Genomic DNA, 11767 nt, shown 5'->3' on the forward strand with positions numbered 1-11767 from the left:
GAACCTCATAACCAAAGTTAAATTATCAAAAAACAAAACAAAACAAAAATACACAACAATACATGAACAAACAATAGAAATAAAAAAGTGAACCGCTCCAAACTCGATTGCAGAAAATATGATTTCAGCAACAGAGTGGTCAATGCCTGGAATGCACAACCTGACTCTGTGGTTTCTTCCGCACCCCCAAAACTTTAACTTTAGACTGTCTACTGTCGACCTCACCCCATTCCTAAGAGGTCTTTAACGGGCATGCATAAGCGCACTGGCGTGCCTACCGTCCCTGTCCTAATTATTTATATCCATCTCATGTATTCATAATTATGTCTATACATATATGTTATCTAATACATGCTTGACGGAATAGATAGATAGATAGATAGAGCATTGGTCTTACCTGACACACTCCTTCTCGGTGTGCTGAGAGAGAAAAAGCCCAAGGCAACATACAAGAAAATCATAAAACAAATATATATATATATTAGGCTACCCTAATGTCCTGGCCTTAGCACTGGGAGGGGAGCCGGATGTTCATGGCCTTCTAAAAGACCAAAAGGATTAGGGCCCTCCAAGCCTTAACCCAAGTATTGCAACAGACAATGAAGTCTTGCAAGGTAACATTGTTTAACAGGGGTGACTTGAAACAAATCTACTCTGCTTTATCTGGTACAAAGTATGGGCAGAAACCTTCAGAGACAGGTAGTCCAAGTAATCTTCTATCCCTGTGCCACATAAGCCTTCGAAAGAAAAAAGCAGCTCTTTCCTATAGGCTGTTGACATGTCATCCTAGGTAATAAATGTGATTTGCACTATTACCATTTAGGTTTTACCATATAATATCAAATTTAGTTGCAGACTTGCTATTTCAAAGGGAATGCCAATCAATGCAACTTTCTAAACATGGAGAACAGATGGTTTCCTAACATTCCAAATATAGATGAAGTAGTAGAAGAAACTGAGGGCAGAATCAAAAAAAGTGATTAGACTAGAATCCCTATGTAGTCACAAGTGGACTAACTCCAACCTCCATGGATTCTTATCTAAACTCCAAGCAGATACTAACCTCCTGTGCACATGGTTTTTAACATCAAATCAGTTTAATTGGACCTTCACATACGTTTCCTAGCTTTCATATCATGTCTTTGGTATCAGAAAATCAGTCTACAAAAAAGAAAGTAACTTAGTTCAACTTTTTATAATGTAATAACCCACAAGGCTCCTTTATAGTGCTTTGGTTTGTAGCTATAATAAACACACAGCTGATATATTTACTAAAAGATAAAACCTGATTGCAACCCAAAATAAACTTCATGAACAAAGTTTAATTGTAATTTAAAAAAAAGTTTTACATGGCATGTAAAAGGAAAACGTTTTTCTTTCATCTCCCCTGCTATACAAGTTATAAGTTCTCTATAGTTTACTCTGTCTAGGATTTAGGAAAAATATAAATGAAACATCCATAATTATCTTGGCCATTTTATTATCCTGTCTCACTAAATCAGTATTTAATGTTGAAGCTAATTAATTCTTTCACAGAGATTTTTCAGAATGTTTCAAGCAAGAAAGGAATCCCAAGGCAAACAAAAGTGACAAAATAGTAGTAGTTCTAAATGGCCAGCAATTAATGATTAATTAGGTAGAATTGGAAAAAAAACAAATAACTACTCCGAGTTTCTTCTCTACTGCTTAAAAATAAATAACAGTTCATTTCCAAGGCTATTCTAAAATCATTACATGCAAGTATAGGCTGTTGACTCCTGCAAAATAGAAAACAGAAATATGACTTTTTTAAAATATTAAAATACGTATCTCTTTTCCTATATTGTAACAAAATCTAGTATGGACATTTGACTTTCCATTCAGTTGAAGGAACAGCTGGATTCTCATGCCCACAATTGATTTCTATTTCATCTCTTTCTCTTTGCTACAACAACCAATGCTAAACAAGGAGTCTCTCCTAAAGGCTCGGGAATTGATCTGAACTAGTTGAAGGTGTAATTTACATTTCCTCGTTTCCCTTTTTTTAAAATCAAAGTCTCTCCCCAGTCACTGAAGGGAAACAGAAAAACCCAACCAACTGTCCAACTTTCCAATACTTTGCCTCTATTGAATCTAGGTTAATCTGGTTAATAGTAGTACTAATAGTAGTACTATTCTACTATTTAGTAGTACTGTTCTACTCCCCAGTAGAAGCCATAAAGAAATATCATATGTAGCTTTTGGAACAGAGGTGGTATTCAGCAGGTTCTGACCAGTTTTGGAGAACCGGTAGTGGAAATTTTGAGTAGTTCAGAGAACCAGTAAATACCACCCCTGACTGGCCCCACCCGCATCTATTCTCTACCTCCCGAGTCCTAGCTGATTGGGCGGAAATGGGGTTTTTGCAGTAACCTTCCCCTGGAGTGGGGAGGGAATCAAGATTTTACAGTATCCTTCCCCTGCCATGCCCAAGCCATGCCCACCAAGTCACGCCATGCCCACCAAACCACACCCACAGAACTGGTAGCAAAAAAATTTGAATCCCACCACTGTGTTGGAAGAATAAAGTGAAGAAAATTGCTTTTAATATTTACTGGACACAAATCCTATAATAAATATATCCAGTTACTAATACTGTCATTCAGCAATTCAGCCTGCTTCTAATAATTGAAGATGTTATCAATAAATGTAGGAACCTGATAGGAGATACTCTAAAAACCAGCAAATAAAATTAGTAATATCAGATTGTATTTTCAAGCACTTTTGAAAAGTGCTTACGTTTGTTCAGTTGAAAATCATTTAATATGCACAAACATCTCAAAACAAACACTTAAGTTTTGTCTGTATAGACAATGCCTTCAATTACCTGATGAAACAGTAAAATCATCATAAAAGTTTTCCATTCTTTTTTTGGTCAACGTAAAATATAATAATGAAAGGTACACTTTGGTTTTCTGTCAATATATATCCATATTAAAGGAGAAACCAGAAAGGCAGAAACCAATTAAAGCTTTTGGAATTTTACAATCAAGACTTTCTTTTGGGGGGGGGGGTGTTTGAAAAAAAAGCATTCTATATATGCATTTATATAAATCATGTAAATTTAAATTTATTTATAGAAGAGGCGATAGACATCACAATCTCGGGAACGTTTAAAAGTTTAAAATTTCCGGAGATCGTGATGTCTATCGCCTCTTCTATAACTATACCTGGAACTCGCATTTTTAGGACAATTCTTAAATTTATTTATATAATTCATGCAACTTTTATGTAATATTTCCAAAGAATTAGGAATGTTTTTGTAAGGACCTTCACTGTACATGGCATTAAGCAAGTAGGCAAAATAATTTCAGACAGGGAGAAAAGTTGTGGAAAGAAAAACTGATACCATCATTCCCAATCCTATTTTAATCATGAAATGCCTTGGTGCTGTCTTATACTTAACTATTTGTGTAACTGAACCACAACTGTCAACACTGATTACCATCTTAAGGTAGGAATCCTTCCTATTAACTTACTCTTTCCATGGTTAATGCCAGTGATTAAACCTGGTAAATATGTGGTCTGCCAGTTAAATACAGCCCTCCATTGTTTCAAGGATAAAAAATAAAATATACTGTAGATCCTAATCCCACGCATGTGCAAATGGAGCTTCATGAGCTCGCCCTCTGCTTGTGCGGCCTGATTCCCAATGGGCTGCGGACCAGTATTGGTCTACAGACCAGGATTTGGGGACACCTGCATTAGAAAATATTTTCTATTTACATGAATTTCTAGATCAGGGGTGTCAAACTCAAGGCCCGGGGGCCGGATCCGGTTTCTGGGGTGCTTAGATCTGGCCCATGGGGCCGTCCTGAAAACAGTGAAGGACCGGCACCCACTGCCTCTGTCAGCAAAAATGGAGCTTGGGAGGACTGCATACGGCCCTCCTGAGTTCCGTTTTTGCTGGCAGAAGGTTGCAGGAGGCCGTCACAGCTGAAAACGGAGCTTGCAAGGGCCATGGGTGGCACTCTGTTTTCACTGGCAGAGGGATGCAGGAGTCTGTCGCAGCCGAAACGGAGCTTGGGAGCCCATTTTTGCTGGCAGAGCACTCAGGCTATCATAGGCGTCCCTGACATGAGTGACATCAAGCTGGCCACGCCCACCTCAGCCCCCAAGATCAAACACAACCTTGATACAGCCCTCAATTAAATTTAGTTTGACATCCCTGCTCCAGATGAAGTTACAGCAGCACTCCAGTCATTACCAAACTGATGAATATATTCCTATTCAGAAATATTCCTATGTCAGAAATGTTGGGAGTCTACAAAAAGTGAAGTTCCCTTATATTAGTCTTAAACCATACACAAAGTAGTAATTTGGAACCTAAACTGCTTCTCTTCTTGTGTAGGAGATGAGATTTTTTTTTTTTACTAACTGCTATTCTTCTGTAGTACACTCATAATTTCTATATGACCTCCAAATACTAGAAGAGGTTGTGAAGAACTGAAAAAAACCCTTGAAAACACACAAACCGTTGCCCATTAGTGGAAGAAAAATACTCCAATGTTCATATTTTTATGATGCAATCTACTAAGTCACAATCTAATCATACACATTTGCATTGCTTCTGAACTTCTGTTGCCAATATGTAGCTAACTCCTACAGAATATGTAGAAAAAATTACTCACAGGCAGTACAAGTATGTTTCCTCATACTAATATCTGTGCGCAGGCTGCAATGAGGGAATGAAGTTAACATAAATAAATACTTTGTAAAGTGTAAGCCTGCAAACAGATTATATTTCAAATTATTTTTATGTCCAGTATTAATAGCTTCAGGTAATTTCATAAAAATAAAAAATAAAAAAACACTAAATAGAAAATAAATCAACCTGAACAGAGAAGTACCTTGACATAGCAAAGTAAACAAGCACTGTTAAAATAATCAGGATGAACAGATAGCATTAATATTCCTTGGAATTTCTGCTGTATTTCTCATTTTGGTTATACCTGGTAACATCTATAAATAACACACAGGACTGAAGAAATACTATTCTCATCTGAGTGAATGATAACAGAAGCTGATATGGAGTGCAGTTTGTCACACATGTTGACTTCATATTATGACAAATTCCACGCTTGAGTCTACAACAGGCAAATGTAATCTTGCTGCTCCCATCCTGTTGTTTTGATGCATTTTGTGGCTTTTTCATACAAGACTGTTCTGTTACTCCATTGCATATGTTCATCAGAGACATTAATTCTGCTCCTAATCTTTTTCTACCAACTGTACAAGACATTTGGATGGATGTTATAAAAGCATTCTAAACACTGTTAGGAAGCTGGAAAAAAGAAGAATATAATTTCTGCTTTTTCCCAATTTCATGCATATTCACTTTTCTTAGTATACACCAGGGGTCACCAACCTTTCGGACCTCAGAGACCACTAAATTCATAATTTAAAATCCCACGGACCACTAATATGATCGCCTAATGACTGGCTGGGTGGGCATGGCTAGGTGGTCATATGACTGGGTAGGCATGGCCAGTCACTCCTCGCCTGTCTGCTGGCCTCCTTAGGGCCCCAACAGGAAGCGGTTGTTGGAGCTAAGCAACCACCATGAAAAAGAATTGGCAAAACTGCTCAGTTCAAATTGGATCTGACCAAGAAAGAGGCTCAGCAGAAGCATCTCACTGAGGATTATGAGCATAGGCTTTCCAAGCAGAGGGAAGACCTGCGAGAGTGCAAGGCCAGGTACGGGCACTTGGAGGCTCAGCAGGCTGAGATGGTCAGCCAGTTCCAAATCATGATGCACTCCCACTGGAACAAGGCCTTCCGGCTCTTTGCCACCAGCGGTGCTTCCCTTCAGCCTTCAGGCTTCGTCCAAAGCCCCACACCAGGAGGCTGAAACAGACCCCATGTCAGAATTTCTGCCCCCTTCCGACCCACACAAAAAGACCCCAAAGGGGGAGACTCTCTGCAGCAACACAAACATTCATTGCACATATCTGGCCCAGCAGCCGTAGTTTGAGGACCCCTGATTTAGTGCAATATAAAAAATGCAAATAATTTTTCTGCAGACCACTAAAATTTTCTCGCGGACCACCAGTTGATGATTGCTGGTATACACTATTCCTCCTAGCCTTCTGGGCAGAAAGACAGAAAAGACGATTAATAGCCACTACTATTGTACATCATTTATTTCTCAACAACTCCTTGACAAGAAACACTAACTGCAATATGATTACACTTCACAAAGGCTGAATTATCACAACTCCAATAAACTAATTTTTGACCTTTTTGTACATTTCAAAACCCTTCCCTAACAAATTCTATACATAGATAACAAAAAAAGCATCTAGAAAAACCTTGAACATTCAGAATCAATAAAATTAGTAAGCAAAACTTAGAACCTTATAGTCAAAGAATATGAAAGTCTCATATGGCTTTAGGAAAAACATATATACAAACACACTGTTTATAGTGGGGGGGGGGGAAATCCTCACATTTAAGGTTTGATTCTTTTTCTGCCAAAGGTATCACACAATTATTAAAGGCAGAGCCTACACATTTTGATGTAGCTTTCTAATTCACAGAGGTAATGTGTATGTTTCCTACCAATCACTCAGCAAAACTTTCTGAATGGGAAGTGCAGAAGTGTATGCATAGTAGTCCCTTTCTTCCACTGATGCTTGCATCCTAGCACTAGATGTAGCTTTTTACATTTTATTAAAAGAGGCACTCTTTGTGGGATGGTTGGCTTATAAGCATTTGTTACTTATGTGGCAGTTTATTGAAAGCTTTCCATATTGGCCACCAGAATCAACTTTCTAGAGGTTCCTGGTATTGGTGGATGACAGATTCAAACTAATTCAAGTAAAAGTTATTAAATACTATCATTTGTATTCCAAAATTTCAACTATATTCTAACAACTTGAACCATTCTACCAATTGTATTGATAATTCTACCAATAAAGTAGTCAAAATTTGACAACCATCGCAGAAACTATTTTTGCATTCAACAGACCATAAATTGTAGCATTGGGAAAGATAAAGCAGCCTCTTTTTCGCCCTTTTCCCACCATTTGCTTGTATCGTAACTCAAAGACGACATTTGAGACATAGGGAATGACCAAGTGTTGTATACAATAGAGATACTACCTTGCCATACCAGCAAAATGATAGATACATTCATCATTGATTGTTACAGCCTACATCCCTGAAATATAGGAGAATTCAACTACATCTGTTCCCTAACAGAATAGTATCTGAGGGGTCCTTTGTGTTCTCTGAGCTTGCTTGTTTCTTATAGACGTTTCATTACCCAAACTAGGTAACCTCATCAGTGCTAATGTGCACTGATATTACCTAATTTGGGAGACTGTAGGTAGTACTGATGAAGTTACCTAGTTTGGATAATGAAACTTCTGCAAGAAAGCAACCAAGCTCAGAGATCACCAATGACTTCTCATTTCAACTCAAAGCTACAAATATTATTTTTATTGGTAGAATGGTACCTGCCAGAGAGGGACTTTTTGGAGTAGATATGGAAGTGATACAGGTGGAAGTAAACAAGGAGAAGCTTCACCATACAAGAATATGTCTCTTATGTAATGGTGAATATAACTGTAGAGTATCAAATACCATATCGATTTTTATGACTATTAGTACTTATGTTTAGCTTCTGAAATAACTGTATTCCAGATATGTATAAGAGAATAAGCATATATGTATTTTTATCAAGATCATTGATACTATCAAGATATTTTTTCTTACTACAAATTAACAAAGTATAACTGCCTTTCTCCTTAACTAAATAGAAAGCCATTGTAAACACTTCTCATTTTTATGTACTTCATAATTCTCCACCTGAGTTTGTAGACTTTAAACCAGAAACTGGGTGTTACTTATATAAGGTCTGTCTGTCTGTCTGCACATACATTGGGAAAATGGGGAAGGGGGAAAGGAGGAGAGACAAGTGTAGGATAATGCGGAAAAAGAAAGAAAAGTGTTAGCTTCTAATTCTTTTCAGTGCAGCAGTAGAATAAAATAAAAACAGTTCAGCCTCAACTTTTTACTGTTCTATATTTAATATATACTAGCCATTTCTATGATAATCAACTCCTACCAGTTTCTGAATCACAAACCTGAGAGTGATTCACATTCCTCCAAAGCAATTTTCAGTATTAAATACATTTAGTAGGTAAAGGGAACAGAGAAATACCAAAACTCACAATACAATATAATACATCAAGTAACCTTTGGTGTACAGAAAAGCAGCTTCAAAAGAAGCTTTTATTCCCATTTGTTCAGTGATGGTGGAATTTTCTTGAAAAATACTATTACAGTTCTTGTCTCTCTTACAAAAGAAAAAAAATCGACCCAGATGTGGAAACTTCATTACTGAATTCCAAAAGGAACATTCACAATCAATCAATTTGGGAATTGGTGATGTTAGAAGAAGGAAATATATAAACATAATAATCTTTGAAATAAGCTCATGCATTCAATAATAAATGTGCTTTACAATAAAGAAACACATATATACATGGTATATACAGAAATGTCAGAAAATGGACTTACAACTATTATACAGCCTCCAATGTCATTTGAAAGTAGTAGAGACTAAATCAGATGGACTGCATGTAAAATACATATATTTTACATACATATATATTAACAGCAGAAGTATTATAAGGAAATGGCACCAATGGACATTATCTCTAAAGGTCATTTCATGTATTACAATGACTTGAAATAAGGTAATTTTAGGAAGGCAGCATTAAATAATAATAACAAAAAGAGAGACTTCATTAACATATATAGTTCTCCAAAGACAACAGATACAATGGATGTCACCCACTCTGGAAAAGTATCTGCCAGCTGCCAGTTACAGCACTGCTGTGATCAGTGGATGATTTTGACACGTTTAGACCCGAGGCTCTTATTATAACTATTTGAGGTTTATGGTTAACATAGGGTGTCATTACTTTCCACTGTTATTTTGTAAGTCTCCTATATTAAAATTCATTATAGTCTAGTTATATCCAACACTTTCTTGAAAGACCAGCAACAGTCTGCTGCTGTATGTTGAACAATATTTTATCCTTGGGAGGCTAGGATCAGGTGTGAACCTCAATGATTTATCTAATAAAGTCAGAAATGATGTAGCACTTTTTTTTTGTCACTCTCTAGTTCCCCTACTATTCCATAACAAAGACCCTTCATGGAGTAACAAGAGCACAAGGGATGTTATTTGTTCTTGCTATAGAACAGCTTTATAATGAAGGACATGACAGTTACCAAGCATTCCAAGGATTATGAAGTGAAGGGAGGAAAAGAAAGTAACATTAATTGCAGTAGCTAAAATTCCAACCTTTGAAACATAAAGCTATGGGTTTTATGTTTACATGATGGCAAGTGCATATTGAGGACCCTATTAAAGCAATCTGTCCAAAAAATATGGCTAAGAATTCATAAAAGCCACTGTTATAAGTACTTCTTATTTCTTATTTGTGCCTTAAAGCTTTATTTCTTCTTTAGGGCCACTTAGATGCAGATTAAAGTATCCTTTAATTCATTTAATAAATTTCATCCTGTCAGCAGTGGTTATAATAAATAGGATTTCCCCTCCCTCCCCTCCACAGTATCCTTATGTAATAAAATGAAGACAAAAGTTTGGTTGCTGGTTGGGTATTAATTAATAAAGCATACAGTACAGGGAAATTATCCTAATTAGGTAGCAAAGACAACTCCCCTCCCAATTCCAAACGTTTAATTCAGCATTTTCACAGAGGCTACTACTTCTATTCACCAATTTACTGTTGCAAGCACACCTTATTTGGAAAGCCAAAAAAAAAACAAAAACAAACCCAACAACAACCACCCCTAACCAAACCACTCTCAGTGTAATCTCACTCTCTCTTTCTGCTCCTTTCAAGGAGAAGGATGTTAAATCTCACCGGTCCACTTAGGAACTGATGGCTGGCAGAGAGCTGGGAAAAGACGCCCCTGACAACAAGTGGGACCCAGATTAAACTTCGGAGACACCCCCCCCCCGCCCACTTCCTAGAGTACGTAAAGGAGCCCGGGAAGTCTTTTCTTCTCTCTCCAAAAAAAAACGGCTCTCGCTTCGGGGGAAAAAGCTCCCTCCAGCCACCCACACTCGAGGGGTCCCTGGCCTGGCTCCTCCCGCCCCTTCCCGCGGCTAGAGCATCCCTGCTCGCCTTTCCCCTCCGTGGCCTTACCCAAATAGTGTCTCAGGTCCAGCAGAAAGTGAGGAGGGCCCCCGTTGAGCTGGTAGAAGAGGGAGCCTAGGCAGAAGAGCAGCAGGGCGGCCATGCAGAGGCCGTAGTCGCGGAGGGAAAGGAAAGGCAGCAGCGAGAAGGGCCTCCTCCTCCTCCTCCAGCCCATGCCGTGAGCGGGACCCCCCGAGGAAGCCGGGGCCACATGAGGCCGGGGCTCCGGACAACCCGCCCCGTAGTGTTTCGGAGGCGGCGAGGCCGGCAGCTGCTGCTGCTGCTGCTTCATCGTCGTCGTCCCCGGCGCTTCCCTCGCCGCCGCCGCCGCCGCCGCCTCCTTCTTAGACAGCTCGCCGGGCAGAGCGCATCCTCCATCCGCCTGCCCCGCTCCGCCTGCCCTGCACGATGGAGGGGAAAAGTTCGCCGGAGGTTCACGCGGTTTCTCTCCTACCCATTGCCGGGCTCCCCCAGCGTCGGGGCGAGCCTAGGACCCGGGGAAAAGAAAGCACCCAGCCACCCACCGCCGTTGTTGCCCCTTAAGCAGGCTTAGTTCGGTCTCTCCTCCGCGGCGGCTTTCGGAGCTCCCTCTCGCCTTGCAGCGCCGCACTCCAGCCAGTTGCAGGCTCAGGTTACAAGTCCGGCGGACGGCGGGCCAGTGGCTGCAACTCACTGGAAGCAAAAAAAAGAAGTTGTTTGCGTCTCTCTCTCTCTCTCTCTTTCTCCCGCCGCCACCTTCCCCCCTCTCTCTCTCTCTCTCTCTCTCTGCCCAACTCTCTCCAGCTCCCCGGGGGCCGCCTTTTGCTCGCTACACCACCGCCCCCTGGAGGACGGCCGAGACGGATCGGGCGAGGCGTTGGGATTCGTTCGAGGCTTCTCCGAACTCGGCTCCAGTCCTTCCCTAGCGGCGGAAGACGTCACCGACCTCCTTTCCCATTGAGAAAAGGGCGGGGGAAGGGGCGAGGGAGGGTCCCCGTTTCCCCCAGACCGCCTTGTTCTGGCCGAGAAAGGCGGATGGGCTTCGGGATGATATTAGCGCCCGCAAGCGCTAAAAAAAAGGCTTTAGGCGGTCGCAATGATAAATGATTAGATTAGATTTTTTTTTTAATGATTAGAGAGCAAACTAGGGTTTCCTTGTTCTCAGGGCTGTTTGGGAAGATAGCAATAGCACTTAGACTTGTATAAAGCTCCGTAGTGCTTTACAGCCCATCTCTAAGCGGTTTACAGAGTCAGCATATTACGCCCAATAATTTGGGTCCTCATTTTACTCACCTCGGAAGGGGGGGAAGGCTGAGTCAACCTTGAGCCTGGTGAGACTCGAACTGCTGGCAGCCGGCAATACAGTATTTTTATTCATAACGAAAAAGAACCTCTCTTAACTTCACTCCGCTTGGCCTAAGTCTAAAAGAATACAGTAAAGCGGGGAAAATACTACGGCCAGCCAAATGCTATTTCTCTCCTTTTTTTAAAGATGTGACTTTTTCATATACAGGGCAGTGGTAAAATCCATTTTTTTTTACTACCGGTTCTGTGGGCGTGGCTTGGTGGGTGTGTTGTGGTGGGCGTGG

At 40.2% G+C, this 11767-nt stretch overlaps 1 protein-coding gene across 1 annotated transcript in view; it reads right to left on the minus strand.

The window, feature by feature from the left end:
* Nucleotides 1-10491, minus strand: part of UST (uronyl 2-sulfotransferase) — a 106071-nt gene extending 95580 nt beyond the window's left edge. Inside the window, exon 1 of the mRNA XM_070951984.1 lies at nucleotides 10209-10491. Coding sequence (XP_070808085.1) covers nucleotides 10209-10491 — 283 coding nt within the window. The remainder of the gene's footprint in view (nucleotides 1-10208) is intronic.
* Between the last annotated feature and the right edge of the window lie 1276 nt (nucleotides 10492-11767).

This window comes from Pituophis catenifer, unplaced genomic scaffold, assembly GCF_029215685.1.
Source record: "Pituophis catenifer annectens isolate HBS135680 unplaced genomic scaffold, rPitCat1.0.hap2 SCAF_1, whole genome shotgun sequence".
NCBI lineage: Eukaryota > Metazoa > Chordata > Lepidosauria > Squamata > Colubridae > Pituophis > Pituophis catenifer.